This window comes from Eublepharis macularius, chromosome 11 (assembly GCF_028583425.1).
Source record: "Eublepharis macularius isolate TG4126 chromosome 11, MPM_Emac_v1.0, whole genome shotgun sequence".
Taxonomy (NCBI): domain Eukaryota; kingdom Metazoa; phylum Chordata; class Lepidosauria; order Squamata; family Eublepharidae; genus Eublepharis; species Eublepharis macularius.
The window spans coordinates 17,973,177-17,990,093 of NC_072800.1; the positions used below are offsets into that span (position 1 = coordinate 17,973,177).

Sequence of the window (16,917 nt, forward strand, 5' to 3'; positions counted from 1 at the left end):
CAGTCTTCCTAAAGTCATTGTATTATATAGAAATATATATACACATATATTTTGTTCAGATGGGTCATCCAATCATGTTTACAACTACCAGCCATGTGATCACCCACGTCAGCCTTGTGACAGCTCGTGCCCCTGCGTCATTGCGCAGAACTTCTGTGAGAAGTTCTGTCAGTGCAGTTCAGAATGTAAGTGGCTTGAGAATTGAGCGTTTTTATATCTGATTTATGAAACTCGTGTTGCTAGGACAATTTCTTAAAGCTTAAAAGAGCTCTGTAAACTTTCACGTGTTGGGGAAATGTTCAAAAGTATTCTAAAAAACAGAAAGCAAGCACCATCAATGGTAGGAAAAGAACAGGTTTTAACATATTCCAATCCTGTTTTGGATTTTTATTGGCTGATTTGCGCATATGGAAATACATAAACATTCAGGAGCAAGATTTGAGTCCGGTATTCCCTTAAAGACAAACAAGATTGCCATGGTATTTTATTACTTATTTATCTTTTGCTTTTCTCACTGGTTACACAGAGTAAGTCAATAAAATTAACAAGATGGGACATCCAGTAAACGGTGCAATAGGACATGTATTGCAGAAACCTGGAGTCACCCAGAAATCTGAAAACAGAACTGAAGCAAAACATAAGTGTTAACATGATATGTTAAACAGTGCAGAAAATTACATAGTAGGGTCCTACTTACAGCAACAGGCAGCATGAGCTATACACAGTAGTATAGACCACAGTCCCTAAACCTTTACCCAATTGGCTTTCTAAACTGTTCTGTACAGTACAACCCTATAAACTTTATATAAAAGCCTCCTTGACTAATTTTTCATAATTTGCAGAAAGCCAGGAGAGTGGGAGCCTTTCTGGCTATAGGCAGGCTGTTCCTGAAGATGGGCGCACAACTGAGACACCACACGTGCGAGCAGTTGTTGATTTTGCCCATTTGCAGGTTGGCACCTGTGGAAGAAGACCCTGTTCAGACAAGCAAAACTGCCATGCGTGAAGCATAGGGAGAGAGGTGGTCCGGCAGATATAAGGGGCCAAGGCCATGAAGGGTTTCGTATGAGATAGGCAGTAGCTTAAATTGAGCCTGGTAACTGACAGGCAGCCAATGGAACGGCTGTAGAATAGGAGTAGTAGGAGATGCATGCTCCCTCTAGCTCCCGGTTTTAGCCGAGCCATGGCATTCTGCACCACCTGCATGTTGATTTTGAGGAGAGGCCACTGTAAAGTGCGTCTCAGTAGCCACGACGAAGGAAGCTTTGATTCTTGAAAGCTTATACTCGGGAAATCTTGTTGGTCTTTAAGGTGCTACTGGACTCAAATCTTGCTGTTCTAGTGCAGACCACACTAGTAACTAAAGAGTCAAGATGCAGCAATAGGGGCTGGCCATGGATTCAGTCTTCATCAGAAGGCTATTCAGCCCTCAGCATTCTTCTTGTGTTTCCTCAATGAGATCTACAGTGGTGAAGAAGTGCCGTCAAAGCCTAGTTGCCATTACCATTATTGCCTGCAGTGTGCTGTGGTAGTTGGGTGTCTTCTAGGGTCAATACTCAGTTGGTTCAGGGCATTGGACACAACAGGGCTACTCCAGGGAATCCTGTATGTGTCCAGGATCCTTTCTAATGCACATTTCCTTCATCAGGGGATACATCAAAGAAAACAGAGCTAGTGTTAGTCCTCGAAAGTTATATTCTCCTAAACATTTTCTACATTCATGGGGTTGCTCTTATGTAAACCCCCCCCCCCATTGCTGAGCCACCCCTGCAGCGATGTGAGGTTCTTTAAATTATCCTTGCACTAGCGCTAACAGCTGGAGGGGTAAGTGTTGTTTTAATTACCCCTTTCATGGGGCGCTCCAGCTGCATGCTTTGTTACTATCTTCGCGCTTCTTCTTGATTACTGGCCCAGTATTTTAGAAGATTAAAAGAGAAAACACCTTGGTACCTGTTCTTTCACTGTTCAGGTGTAAATAAAGTTGCTTCACTGGACTAAGCACATAATTTATAGAACTGAAGCTCACATCTGGGCTTTAGTTTGATGCTTGTACAAGGTGTCAGCACTCTTCTCAGTATGAAGAATGCAGGAGAGAAGCTCTTAAAAACTACTCTTGTACTAGGTAGCTCCCTCATAGTATACAGGAACTGAACATTTTGTGCAGGCCCGAGGCACATCTGTTCTTGTCAACTGCATTTTTCTGATCTCTGTTTTTTATTCTCCCGAAAGGCCAAAACAGGTTTCCTGGGTGCCGCTGCAAAGCACAATGCAACACTAAGCAGTGTCCTTGCTACTTGGCTGTACGCGAGTGTGATCCAGATCTCTGTTTGACATGTGGAGCGGCTGATCATTGGGACAGCAAAAATGTCTCTTGCAAGAACTGCAGTATTCAGCGAGGATCCAAAAAGGTGCTTCATCTCCTTGGTGCATAACACATGCTTGCCATTTCTTTTTGTACCCTTAGTAGAGTATGCCCCCTATTTTTTGTGTGCACGTGCTTAATCAAATGGATGCTGGCTTCAACTTAAAACTCTCACTTGGCCACCAGTCAGTTCCCTGATAATGCCCTCGGTGTGCCTCTTCCAACTGAGGGTGAATCGCCCTTGTATATATTGTCTGATTGCAACATCAGCGAACGATCAGGCATATGTGAGTGCAGAGTTAGCAGTTGGATATCACTTGACAATCGCCTCATGTGCAAGCCGTGGCTTGGATCCACTGGAGTGTTTCTGTGGCCAAAAGGAATCCTGCCCACGGAGAGTAACTTTGCACTGGAATAGGAGGGAATATCAAAGCCCCCCGCCCTGAAATGCTGCTCTTGGAAGGTTCCTGTCTCCACGGAGGTCATGTTCCATGTCTGGAAATTCTTGCCATTCATGGAAATGCCTCTGGCCCCAAAGTAAGGACCCGAAAATCTGCAGAATGGGGGTATGGTACAGCAATAGGAGATGTTTATACAGACCTAGGACAGCACCCAGGCTTACAGGGAAAGTTTAGAAAGTTTAAAAAAGATGAGGTCAATTGTTTTTAAATGCTGAGAGAGCATGGCATTATCTGATGAAATGATAATAGCCATTTTAAATTGTATAAGGCTCTTTGACCACCAATGGCTGCAGTTTCCATTTGAAACCTGGGGAGGGGAGCGGCAAGCAAAAAATAAGGAATGGGGGATAAGCCAGAATTCACGGAAGGAAGAAAAATAAAATGGGAAGAGATGGTGGCTGGAGGGAAAAAAGGAAAGAGAGAAGCTGCCAGGGAAGTGAACTGAACAGGTAGAGGAGAGAGAAGGAAGGAGCAAAAACAGAGACGGTGTGGGGAGGACCAGTGGGGAAGAGATTCCCTCATGGACCTTACCGTCTCCTGCTTACACTGTTTAATAGACAATATTGAAAGACCACTCCAAGTAATGTTGGCAGATGGTAGTAGGTTGGTACATATGCGATCAGCCATTTGTAACGTTTTCTTAAAATATTGCTTGTAGGAGAGGAGGGTCGACACAGCCCCACCAACTATGGGTCAGGCTACCCCAAGAAAATCCACATTTAATTCCAGGCCTTCTTTGGGGGGAGGGGGGAATTTGTCAAGATTCTTTGAGTGCAAAACTTGCCTATATGTGTAGGCACATTAATTTCTACTGGAAATAGTGCTTACAATGTTCGTATAATAAGCCCCAGTGGTCCATAGTGGAAGGAAATGATGCTGCTCTCTCCTGTTGCTGTAATATACTTTCCTAGTCCCTGTAAAATTACACAGCAAGTGTACGTCAACCAGTTATATCCCATTCCATTTTTTCATTACTTTTTAGGAATGCAAACTGGCTACAATGAGGCATACTATGTTTCAGTTATGATTTTGTAAAGCCATAAATGGTTTTTAGAAACTGGGTTACGTCCTCGTACCTTTCCTGCTGGCTTTCACTTAGTGCCCCTCCTCACTGGAGTCCCTGACTTACACGGCTCGTGTTCTAGGCTGGGCCACATTCACCAGCAAAATTCTCCCTCTTTTGCCCAATAGTACGAAATGCTCAGTTGTTGGCAGAAAAAAAAATTAAATGGCTTGTACAGGAGAACTTCCCTATCTATGGAATGAGAAAATGATTCTGCACTAGGTACTTGTTCAGACACATGCTTGTTGCAATCCAGTCTGGAATATTTGTTAAAAGCTGGCCTAATTTTAGCATATACCTGCAATATCAAAGTAAGCTGAAAACCAAGTCTGAGAGATTATATAAAATCTCTCAGCTACCAAGGTGTGTTAACACTTTGAAGGCTTGTGAATCTATTTTATATATAGATCCAGTGGAGATGACCCATTTCATGAGAAATCCATGTTTGACAAATGAAGTGGGGACTTGCAGGTGGTCAGCAGCTACCACCATGAGGAGGAAAATCCCGGTATTTTCTCGATACACGGTTGAGATCTTCAACAAATTCCCTACTACTCACCTACGTAGCTAATTCATATGTACAAATAAGCAACCTCTTGCATTAGTCCGAAGGGTTAGGGTTAAGTGTTTTCAGCTCGAGAGTTGTTTCTAAGGCACTTGTTTTTATTCTGCTAGCATTTGCTGCTAGCACCTTCTGATGTGGCAGGCTGGGGGATTTTCATTAAGGATCCAGTACAGAAAAACGAATTCATCTCTGAGTATTGTGGCGAGGTAAGAAACCACTTTGACAAGACATGGGATTATTTTTTTCTCATTTGTAGTGCTCTGTATTCCAGACTGAAGGAAAATATGTAAAGAATTGGGCTGTTTCCACAGATTTAAAGCAATAGTTCTCCAGCCTTTTCACAAGCGTGCCCGCCCTTCAGTGCATGCAGAGTAACAAAAGTAACTGTAGAGTATACTGGAGTAGGGGTGGAGGGAGCGGAATAAGGATGTCCAATTAAATGTTTAACATTATAGCCCACCTTCCTCTCCCCTGAGAAACCCAGAGTGGCTTAAAGTATGACTAATAATCAATATAAATATTCACCTGCAAAATTTTATGGTATGCTTAACAATCTTGCTATGGGGAGCATAGTCTTACTGCCACATGATTATGAATTGCTGCACTACAGGATTTTAACATCTTGGTAGTAGACAGCTGAGGATAAAGCTATTATCAGTATGTCTTTACCCAAAAGATTTAATGTCCTGATCCTCTAACCTAAGAGGAGGCACATGAGGAAAAGCTCATAGGTCTGAAAGACAGACCCAAACATTCTGTGACCACATTTGGCAGCAGAATACATCAGCAATTGGCAGCAGGCAGCTTTTCTGTTAGGTTTTGTGAACTTGAAAGCTGGGAAACCGTAGGGAAGAGGAAGAGCACAAAATGAAATCCCTGCTTGAATTACTATCTTATCAACACAATCTCTTAAATAAAATTCCAGATTATTTCACAGGATGAAGCAGACAGAAGAGGAAAAGTGTATGACAAATACATGTGCAGCTTTCTGTTCAACTTAAACAACGGTAGGTGTATTCCTCTCAACTCTACATCATCATCTACCCATTATTTATCCTGTAGCAGGATATGAGGCATGGCCTTAACAGCAGGATAATGGTTTCCTATGAAGTGCAGCTGGAGGCTGAGAAAAGGGTTACCAGATCAGAACTGTATAGCTTTTCTAGCAATTTGGGGGCAGCAGGGATGGGGGTTAGATTTGCTTTTGAACAACATGGTTTCTCACAACCGTTATGTACAATTACCAAACACACTTGTTAAGAGGTGGGATGATTTAACAGACAGCACAGGTGGGAGGGGGAGAGCAAATGCTAATTATTAATATGAAGAATACCAAGCGTTTGAAAGGAAGCATTTTAACAAGAGTCTGCTTATATACCACTCTTCTAGACAGATTAGTTCCCGCTCAGAGCAGTGAACAAAGTCTGTGTTGTTATTCCACCAATACAGCTGGGGAGCTGGGGCTGAGAGGAGTGGCTTACCCAAGGCCACCTGCTGAGCTCATGGCAGTTGTGGAATCTGAACCAGCAGAGTGCTGAGTGATGTGCAGCCCAACCACTTAAACGCTATGCTACAGCAGCTTTCCAAGTATTTGAAAGGAAGCAGTTCAACCAACATGGCTTTCTAAGGATATGGGAAGGAGTGTAACTGAAACGAAATATTTACCTGGTCAAATCAGCAACCAAGTCCTGGCACTAGGGCATGTGAGCCATGAAAAACCTCAGAAATGCTTTTCTTCCTGCTAAACAAATCATCTTAAAGAACTGCCATAATGTGCTGTGTCTCAACAACATTCACATTTAGTTCTGCCGAAACCCATTCTAACTGACTGTTGTTTTTATTTAGATTTTGTAGTTGATGCAACGCGGAAGGGTAACAAAATAAGATTTGCAAACCATTCAGTCAATCCCAACTGCTATGCAAAAGGTGAATATATAATGTTTTCAAGTAGCAGTCAAGTGAAAATGAAGCAGATATTTAAGAAATACTCAGAGAGGGGCATTCCACAAACCTTGCACCAACGTCACTATTTGTTTTCCAGTTATGATGGTTAATGGAGATCACAGAATAGGCATATTTGCTAAGAGAGCCATTCAGACTGGTGAAGAGCTGTTTTTTGACTATAGGTAGGTACAACACACATAACTGAAGTTTTGACTTTCACAGAAGTGAGCAAGAAAATTTGAGGAGGGCTGCTTCTTGTATTTGGGGCATAGAAATGAATCTTGCCAAACAAAAGCTATATGCAGAAAGTGCGTGTAATGAAAAGAACTATGATACAGAAATTTCCTGAAGTACCTTAGACGCATGGGTGATTATTTTCCATGTTAAAGTTAGATTGGCTTTGATTTAGTGCAGATGGTGTGAAGAGTTAAAAGATGCTGAGATTTGGTGCTTGCCTTCAGCACAAGATAGAGCACCCCCATTAGGAGCCTTGCCCTTGTCTAAGCTGTTCTTGTTCCTCTTCTTTAAATGTAAGGATCCTACAGCCTTAGTTCAGCTCTAAGTGCCCTGTTTTGATTCTCCCCCCTTACATGAATTGAATCCATGAGCTATTTTCACAATTTGTTTCTTTACATTGAACCGTGCATTAATATTAAATACGTTTCAGTGGTATATTAAAATGATGTAAAGGAAACAAAAAGAAAGCAGGAACATTTGTGTGTCTCTAAAACGTTGCTGCTGTCCAAATTTGGCAGATGGCATTCTCAAAGTGGTTTTTCAATTTTGTTTCAGATACAGCCAGGCTGATGCCCTCAAGTATGTAGGCATTGAAAGAGAAATGGAAATCCCTTGATCTCAGCTACCTCTTCTAGAAAACAGCTGCCTTATCTTCAGGAGTTTCTAGTACTGTGGGCAATTTTTTTTAAATTGAATTGATGCAATTTGGAATGCTGAATTTGCAAAGTACTGTACCTGTAATTTATAATGACAAATTTAAAAAATAATTTTTATTGCCTTTTCACCAGCTGCAACGTTTTGTACCATTGAACTTTTGCAATAATGCAGTGTGGTACATTTTTCAACCTTGAATAAAGGATACTTGAACTTTGAGTTTGAATCATTTAATTTGGGCTTTAAACAAAGTATGGGTAAAATAAAGATTTTGAAACATTTTGAATTTTTTTTTTGTGAATGATGGGAAAAGCCATCATGGTACATGTGAAGACAGAACCAACCTATGAAATTAAATTTTCTGTGATAAAAGAAACGTTATAGAACTCTCAGCCATACTTAAATTGTATAGTTTTGAAGCTATTAGTATACTTGAGTAGTTAGCTCCTACCACCTAAAAGGGAGGAAATGTTCAAAGAACAGATAGAACATTTAATTATATGTCCTTCCCCTCAAATAGCTTCTGAAAAAGCTAATCTTAGAGCAACAACTACAAAGCATCAAGAGTACACAGAAGCCTTGCATTTGATTTCATTTCTTTTTTTGAGAGCACTACTGCATGCACTCAAAATTTGTGTGAATACTTTGTATTTTCTGATAGAAGCAATAATGCCCTTTCATGTTTTTAAGATTAAAAAACTGCATGAGAAACTTCCAGTTGTAACCCTCCCTTCATTGTTTCTCAGTACACAATAAAGAGAGACAGGATTCATGCAGAATTGCAATTTTTGGACTCAGCACTGTCCTTTGCTTGAAATCCTACTGAAAGCAAAACAGTACCCAGTTGGTCTGGCTTTCATAATCATTATACCTCTTTATTTACATTTAAGAAAGATAACTCATAGAACTTAACAATAAAACCAAATGCAACTTGTACAGAATTTTTTTTAAATCCTTTTTATTTATCACACATTAGAAAATGAAACACACTATACAAATGATTTTTCATAGCAGATTACAACATGGGCCCCGATCAGACTCTCCAAGTGCTGCCAACATGTCTAAGTGCTGCCTGTGATGACAGCTTGTTTTGTCGTATAGCCAATGTATTGATTTAAATGCAGTAACATGCAACCCTCCACGGAGAAGGTTTCAGATTCCTTCCTGTTCTTAAATTAGGTTAAATGGCATTGGTGTCCATATTTACATACTTGAAATGTATCAATCCTGAGCAGGTCTGATGTAATTCCGAGACTGTTTGATGGGAGTCCTGGTCTCAGTTATAAAAATGGGAGGTCCAAATGGCAGCAGGCTGGCTGCTATGAAGTTCAGTTGTTCTCATTCTTTCAATCGTGTAACCATTTGCCGAGTGTCACACAGTCAGACAGCTGCTAAAAACTGTTAAGCCAAGTAACTGTAGGTGTCCTTCTCACCATCCACCCGTTCCAAGTACTCCTTCTCTATTAAAATGTCAATACATTTCTGAAAGTGGGAAGAGAAAGGAAGGAATTGTTACCTGTGCTTATACTCTCATTTAGACAGTGGTGGATTTCTGCAGATAAACTATGAAGCAGGTCTTAATGGTAGCCTTATTTGAAAAACAATTAGAGATTGAAAGGTCACTATATTACAAGGCATTTAAAAAAATATGTCAGAACAGGCTGGAGGAAATAGCAATTGTACAAGATTCCCCTTACAGTATGTCATAATGCCCAATGAAATTAAACTAATTTAAGTGACCATAAAGGGGTAACAGCCACTGCACCTGACCAGCATGTGCTGCCTTACGTGATTAGTTTATCTACTGCGCATCACAGGAAAGTATTCAGAGGCAAGGCAACCTTAACGAGCATTGCGCACAAAAGCTGGTGGATACTCTATAGATTTTCCGTACATCACATTTACAGATTATATAGGATCCTACTGTGCTAATGAGACAACTAGCGAAATCTATTTGCAAGATTTGTATTCTGTCTTCCTATAAAAGAACTGAAGGCAGCATTCAAGACAGAAGTGTGAACACAAACAAAAATAACCCAACCAAAATAATAGCAACATCTAAAGAGCATGAAAACACCGATAAAACCCATGCAGAGAAAACATATGAGCTGGGCAAGCAAAGGCAAAATGGCTACAGTCATAATCACAACGACCAATGGCTCAAACAACAAAGTGTTGTTCAACACCCTTCAAAGGTCATCTGGAATGACGAGTCTTCAGCCAATTCTGGAAAATAGGCTCCACAGCTTGGGGGCCATAGGTATAAATGCCCTCTCCTGTGTACCCACCAACCTTACCTCCTTCAAGGCAGGTCTACAGAGAAGGGCAGCTCCATAACCTAAGTTACGGAGAGATTCATACTGCTGAACCACACAGCTTGGTCAAAGGCCATTTGGAGCTTTAAAAGTCAACAATTAGCACTATGAATTTGGCATGGAACCATACAGTAAGAGTGCAACTGATATAAGACTGGGGAAATGGTACCCCTGCACCGAGCCCAGATTAGTATTGGGGGCCACCACATTCTTCACCAGCTGAAGCTTCCAGACCATTTTCAAAGGTAGCCTGTGCAGAGCATGCTCCAGTAGTGTTAACACTACACCAAGGCATAATAGAGGCCAGGTTCATCCACACAGCTGGGGTTCTTTAATGTAAAAAGCAAGGCTTCCCTGTTAAGCAACCTCCCTACACGTGCGCATTTCCAGACCTGCAGAGCTAAGAGAAAATGCTTCCTATTTCCAACCACAGCTGGATTACTCTTTTGACAAACCTTTATTACTGGGACTCGTGGTTTGAATCTTGATGATAGCTGTGTGAGCACTTCTCCAAGCAACTGCTGGTGCTTTAGGACCTTTCTCATCTTCATAATCCTCACAATGGCAGCCTAATACAAAGGAAAAACACAGTGTGATCCTAGTTCAGCCAATGGTTGCTACAGACACCTGGCTCCTCACAGGTATATTTAATTAAAATGGAAGAGGAGTGTGCTGCAGTGGAACATACACAAGTCTATTAGCAGTAATTCCCTAACTCATCTAATCTGCATAAACTTCCAACTAAAAGATTAATCTATCAATTACAATATGCAGTCTTCTTAATTATGCTTATGTAGCTGTCTGGAATACATGCTCTTAAATTCCTAAATGTTAGACTACTGGTCCTTGTACAATACCCCTTGCACAATACCCCTGCATTTCTTACATCTGAAAGTCATAGCTAGACATTGTGAAACTGCAATAAGCAATTAGACATTTAGGCGATGGGTCATAGCTCAATGGCAGAGTACTTAGTTTGCATGTGCAAGGTCCAGTATCTGGCATCTCCAGTTTTGGGGCAGTACGGTTATGAAATGCCTCTGCTCAAGGCCTTCAAGAACCAGTAAGCCACTGCTGGTCTGTATGAACCAATGGGCCAGCTCTATACTGTGCTGAGGATGTATATGGTGAAACATGAATCTAATAAAAAGTATTCATGTATTCTGAAGGCATGGCATGGGGGTTGGGGGTTCGGCACAAGCATCTACCACCTGTTATGATGCTGAATGGAACACTCAGCTTCCTCCCCAAAGGGGTCTATACTATTTAAACACACAGGTGGAAGTATTTTTCAATCCTGTACAAAACCACTGCCAACAACAAAAAGCCTGCTACCTACCAAATTTTTTGCAAACATCTGAGAACTTCCAAGGCTCTTGCCTGAATGCAAGTTTGTTAGAAGGCCTGGCCAGCCACAGAGAGATGGCGCCAAAGAAAGCAGGACTTGCCGAGCCCTTTTTTTCCAGATTACCTGTATCAGCAGTTTCCTGTCTTCCTCTATATTCTTGTGAGTCGTTTCCTGTTCTTGCTTCTGTTCTGTCTTCATTGGCACATTTATGTTTACCCTCAGTTTCTTGCTGTCAGAAAAAGTTCAAGCAAAAATTAGATTTCCTCTAAAAAGGCACTTAAAAAAAGAGAGAGAGATTCTTGGACATTATTTCAGTTTCTCTGGGAGGTTAAAATCTATAAATACCCCTAAAAATAGCTTAGCCTTTCTAAAGAAGATGTGTGGATAAATTTGCTTGTTAATCCAAATCTTTTAGTAGACTGCACTCTTCCCAAAACATTCATGATACACAGGGCAGTCACCAGTAAGAGAAGAGCAGGGGTGGCGCAAGGGTCTGCTGCGCTTGCGGCCGGCAGGCCGCCCCCGCGCGCGCATGCGCGCACACCAGCCTGTGTGATGACATCACACGTGACATCATCACGGGAGCGCACACTGCCACCGGCCCGATTGCTGCAGCAGGCAGCCTCTGAGCTCTCCCGCTCAGTTGCCTGCGCCGCCGCAGATGCCTGCCCGTGGTGGCTGCGCCTGGCCGGGGGCTTGTGCTGGCGGCGGCAGTGGCGCAGGGTGGGAGGGATAGGAGGCTGGTGCTTTGTGGCGCGCGCTCCCGCCCGCCGCGCCTCCTCCGGCGCTCCCTCCGGCACCCCGCGCCTGCGGCCACCGCCTACCTGGCCTTAATAGGCGCGCCGGCCCTGGAGAAGAGTAACTCTAAACGAAACGACTTACTAAAAAGCCTATGCTATCTCAACCATGAGCAGCTTCATTCTACCACTACTGAAGCAAAAACATGTCCAGGAAAGTGACGCCATGGTAGCAATCTATGATGTTTATTTGTGAAACAAAGTTATGGAAAGTCCTCAATAAAAATCCAAATGTAGGAGACATTTATTCTTAAAAATTGGCTTTTAAGAAAGGTCAACAAAAGAGACGCTAAGATTCGCACAATATTGTCATGCTTCCGGGAGAGAAGCCATGAAGAATTTAATCACTGCCTCTCTCAGTTCCAATTTTGCAACGTCTTTCACTTGCTTGCAGAACAAACTCCAATTTTCTCAAGCGCCTCTGGAGTCTTAACTGCATACGCTTGGGTCTGCTTACACGCGGTGCCTCCTATAACACAGGCTACCAACCTCTTCTTTTGTGACAGATTGTTCTGTCACAATCAGAAAGAGGAGTAGGAACAGCACCAGAAATACCATTGTACATAGTATGGATTATCTGCTGCACACATTATCCTGCTCTCACTGCATCGTTATCTACTTACATAATACAATTTTCTGCATTTAACAGATCATGCATTGTTTAACATACATCCAGTGTGGTGCAGTGGTTACAGTGTCAGATTAGGAACTGGGAAACTCAGGTTGGAATCCTCATTCTGCCATGGATGGTTACTGGGTGACTCTGGGCCTGTTACACACTCCCAGCCTAACGCTTACCTCACAGGGTTGTTGTGAGGATAAAATGGAGAGGAGAATGGTGTCAGCCCCTTTGGGTCCCAGCTGGGGAGAAATGGCAGGGTATAAATAAATAAGTACATAAATAAATATCGTGAAAAAGAGGTTTGTGGACGAGACCTTAAGGAACCTACTGGAACAATCCCGCTCCTGTGCTGACAGCTCTTCTGCTGCCATGGAGACTGAGAGTCTTAAGATCGGAGGGCAGCAGGCTGAGGAGGAGGTCTGTGATCTCGTAGATGGGATCTCTTCTCGGATGACAGACCAACATCCTCTCGTACCAAGGATACCCTTCAGGATATGGGGGGAGGTGGGCTTTTGGTGGTGGGTAAATTCAGTTATTAGGAATAGAGAGAGAGGGGTTTGTGACAGGCATTTTGACCGCATAGTGACTTGCCTGCCTGATGTGAAGGTTGCGGACATCACACGCTGTCTAGATAGGTCGATAGATAGTGCTGGGGAGGAGTCAGCGGTCTTGGTGCACATTGGCACCAGTATCATTGGGAAATGTAGTCGTGTGGTCCTGGAGGAAAAACTTAGGTTACTAGGCAGAAAGTTAAGGGCCAGGACCGCAAATGTAGTATTCTTAGAATTGTTACCAGTTCCACAAACCAGGCCAGCTGGACGGGCACAGATTAGGAGTCTCAATGCGTGGATGAAAATGTGGTGCCTGGAGGAAGGGTTTAGATTTGTTAGGCACTAGGGAACTTTCTGGGACATGCTGAAGCTGTACAAAAGAGATGGGCCTGAACCAAAAGGGAACCACAGTGCTGGCACATAATATCAAAAAGGTGGCAGAGCAGTTTTTAAACTAGCTCCGGGGGAAAGCGAACTGGAGTTGGGGAGCCCACAGTTTGGGACAAGTCAATCCAAAGGACTGACAGTGTAAACACTCAGGGATATACGGTAGAAGCACAAAATAACTTGGTAGTAGAAATAGGATAGCAAAGGAGGGTCATGTGCACAAAGGAGCCGAGGGAGGAGAGGGTTGCAGGAGAGGCAAACACTTTATAGGTGTCTATGTGCCAATGCTAGAAGTCTCTGAGCCAAGATAGGAGAGCTGGAGTGGTTAAGTGGTTTGAATCCCACTACTGCCATGAGTGGCTTTGTGTAAGCCACGCCTCAGTCCCAGCTCCACAGCTGTATTGTGTCTAACAACACTGATTTTGTAATCAGTTTAGAAAAGCAGGATATATGCAGAGTTATTATTAGAATTATTGATGCTAAGTTTGGAATAGTGACTACAATGCTATTAAGTTCTGCGTTCATGATAATGGACAGTTATCCCTGAAGTCCTGATCCCAGTAAACAGTAACATCCGATTTCAAAAGAGGGAACTTTATAAAAATGAAGGGAATAGTTAAAAGGAACCTGAAAGGGAAACACAAGAGAGTCAAATCAATTGAGGATGTGCTGATTGAACCTTAGAGGGAATGCATTCCCCAGAAAGGCCCTGCCAAGTCTGCAGTGAACAGAATGGAGCACAGGGTCTGGCAAAAGAAGTGCAAGTTAATAATTAGGAATATGAAAATAAATTGCGGAGCAGATTCAAGACAAACATTTCTTTAAATAGCCAGAACAGGAAACCAGTCAGAGAAGCAGCTGGGACTTTGAATAACCAGAGAATAAAAGGATTGCTAAGGGACAAGGGGGCTGAAATTTACATTAAACTCTACTATCCAAGAAAATTTCTACAAGATGATGCATCATTGGTATACGACTCCTGAAAAACTTGCTAGAATGTATAAGGATGCTTCAAATGCGTGTTGGAAATGTGCTAAACAAGAATGGACATTTTTTCATATGTGGTGGACATGTAAGAAAGCAAAGAGTTTCTGGTTGCAGATACAATCATTGATTCAGAAGATTTAGAAGATTAAAATCGTTGAAACCAGAGACTTTTTTGTTGGGAATAATGGACAGCCAGTTGGAAAGAAGCTTTGGAACTTTGTTTTTATATTTGATTACGGCAGCAAGAGTACTCGATGCACAAAAGTGGAACACTCCAACATTGCCTACAGTGGAGGAATGGTGGATAAAAGTGTTTTCTGAGTTTGCGTTAATGGCAAAACTTACTTCACTGATTAGAGAAAATACATTAGCTACATTTTTGACTGAATGGAAACTGTTTAAAGACTTTTTACATGGAATGGATAATAAGGATTTGACGACATCTGGATTTATGGATTAAGAACCATGAACAATAGAAAAAAAGAGGGCTCTTATGTTTAACATAGAATAAGTGAGATTCTGAAAATGATCTACATTTGTGGAGGAGAAAATCGGAACTCAACCTGTAGTTTAAGGGTTTCTTTTTCTTTTTTTTCTTTTTCACTTGTTTATGTATTGTTAGTATGTCTTCTTTTTAGAATTTTTTTATCCTCTGCTGTCTATAGTTTTTATGCTATTGTTTATAATTTAAATTTTAAAAAATTCCACAATAAAAAAGGATTGTTAAAGGAAGACAGACAGATCCTAGAAATGCTAAATGAATTCTTTGCATCTGTGTTCAATGCGGAAAGTGTGGAGCAGGTATCCATGTCACAGGCACTATTTTCAAGAAGGGATCCTGAAGAACTGAGTCAAGTTAATGTGACACGAGATGAAATTCTAGACCTGTGGCAGAAATTAAAAACCATTAAGTCTCCAGGACCTGATAGCATATACCCAAGAGTTCTTAGGGAACTCAAATGAGAGACAGTTGAATCCATACATGTAACTTATCACTAAAAACCAGCCACTGTACCAGAAAACTGGAGAGTCGCAAATGCTCACCAGGGGAGGACCGAGGGAGGCCAAAACACCCCTGAAAAGGGACTAGCCCAGGCCAGACAAGTGGGTGGAACAACTTACTGGGGTTGGGTGAGCAGGCAGCACAACTTGTTGGGGTGGGCCAGGCAAGTAGGGTCCTGGGGGGGGGGCTCCAAAGAAGTGGCCCACTGGGAGTTTTCTGAGGTGCCATAATGGACAATCCACCCCGCTTGCCATCATTTGGAACGGCTGCACTTCACATTAAAGAACAGACAGCAAAGAACTCCCATCTCTTGGTCATGCTGTGCTTCGTGTGCATGAGCACTGAAGCAGAATGGAAAGAGGGCTGTATCAAAGTGGCAAATGAAGTTTAAAAAATCTCCAAATCCCAACATTGGAACAAACTCCCCCCAACTTCAAGTATATGCTAATAGGGTCTGAACTTGCTGAGACTGAGAGGGGAAAAGACCTTGGTGTCATAGTGGATAGCTCAATGAAAGTGCCAACCCAGTATGCTGCAGCAGTGAAAAAAGCAAACTATACTGGGGATTATTAGGAAACAGATTGAAAATAAAATGGCCAACATTATAAAGCCTCTGTACAGATCTATGGTGAGGCGTCTTTTGGAATATGTTTGCAGTTCTGTCACCTTATCTAAAAAAGGATATTGCAAAGCAGGAAAAAGTACAGAAGAAGACAACCATGAGGATTATGGGGGTGGAGCATTTTTCCTATGAGGAAAAGCTGAAAAGTATGAAATTTTTCAGGTTAGGAAAGACAACCGGGGAGGGGGGGGCATGATCAGGGGTTTATAAAATTACATACAGGGTAAAGAGAGTGGACAGGCAGAACTTTTTCTCCCTTTTTCAAAATACTAGAACTTGAGGGCATCCAATGAAGCAGATGGGCAGTAGATTCAGGATGGATAAAAAATAAATCTTTATTCCATGAGTGATTATAAAGTAAGTAAATAAATGAAGCTAGCAGCTACACAGTGAAGAGCAAAATCCAATGAAATAACATCTTTTTAAAAAAACGTACATGGCGGATGTTTTTGGGGTTTGGATGCAAAAGTTACTGGGCAGCAGCCAGTACCTCTTCAGCTACCTGCTGGAGACCTTTTCTCTGTGCTGCTTGTTTTTAATTCAGAGTTGCATTTTATAACCCATTTTAGCAGCCATTTTATGATGCTAATCTATGAACTGAGTATAGCCCACTCCCCATTCAGACCTTCTTATAATAAGCATGAGCTACAACCACATTCTCCTCATCCCGTGTCCATCCTCACTACTCTGAGCACATTTCCATCAGCACTGCAACAATATTTAATAGAAAAAAACTATCTTGTAGTTGCGACAATGGGTGTTATTCTCCTTGAGCAGCAAGCAGAAATTTTAAATTAAATTTGTTTTTTAAAAATATTTGTTTTAGAACTAGACTCTTCAATGCTTCCTTCCCCTCCATTACAAGGCACCCTGCCTTGAGGAGCCAAGGAAATGTTTGCCCGGCTTGGGGGGGGGGCGTCACTTCTACATCATGATTTTTTTAAAATGTTCATAGTCCTATCCTCCCTCTCAAGGAACTCAGCACCCCCCACCATTTTA

General features: G+C 42.0%; 2 protein-coding genes across 9 annotated transcripts in view; one reads left to right on the plus strand and one right to left on the minus strand.

Annotated features, from left to right (window-relative positions):
• Positions 1-7,505, plus strand: part of EZH2 (enhancer of zeste 2 polycomb repressive complex 2 subunit) — a 97,682-nt gene extending 90,177 nt beyond the window's left edge. For 6 of the 7 annotated variants that reach the window (XM_054991204.1, XM_054991206.1, XM_054991207.1 and 3 more), the window contains 7 exons: positions 60-185; positions 2,230-2,408; positions 4,562-4,657; positions 5,377-5,458; positions 6,297-6,377; positions 6,493-6,577; positions 7,188-7,505. In XM_054991204.1, coding sequence (XP_054847179.1) covers positions 60-185; positions 2,230-2,408; positions 4,562-4,657; positions 5,377-5,458; positions 6,297-6,377; positions 6,493-6,577; positions 7,188-7,248 — 710 coding nt within the window. In that variant the 3' untranslated portion in view covers positions 7,249-7,505. The remainder of the gene's footprint in view (positions 1-59; positions 186-2,229; positions 2,409-4,561; positions 4,658-5,376; positions 5,459-6,296; positions 6,378-6,492; positions 6,578-7,187) is intronic. The other variant, XM_054991205.1, reaches the window with a different exon arrangement.
• Positions 7,506-8,134: 629 nt separating this feature from the next.
• The window catches only part of CUL1 (cullin 1), a 79,684-nt gene continuing 70,901 nt past the window's right edge, over positions 8,135-16,917 (minus strand). The window contains exons 20-22 of one of the 2 annotated variants that reach the window (XM_054991187.1): positions 11,073-11,178; positions 10,057-10,170; positions 8,135-8,768 (exon numbers count right to left, since the gene is read on the minus strand). In XM_054991187.1, coding sequence (XP_054847162.1) covers positions 8,688-8,768; positions 10,057-10,170; positions 11,073-11,178 — 301 coding nt within the window. In that variant the 3' untranslated portion in view covers positions 8,135-8,687. Of the gene's footprint in view, positions 8,769-10,056; positions 10,171-11,072; positions 11,179-12,269; positions 13,086-16,917 lie in introns of those variants that run through there. The other variant, XM_054991186.1, reaches the window with a different exon arrangement.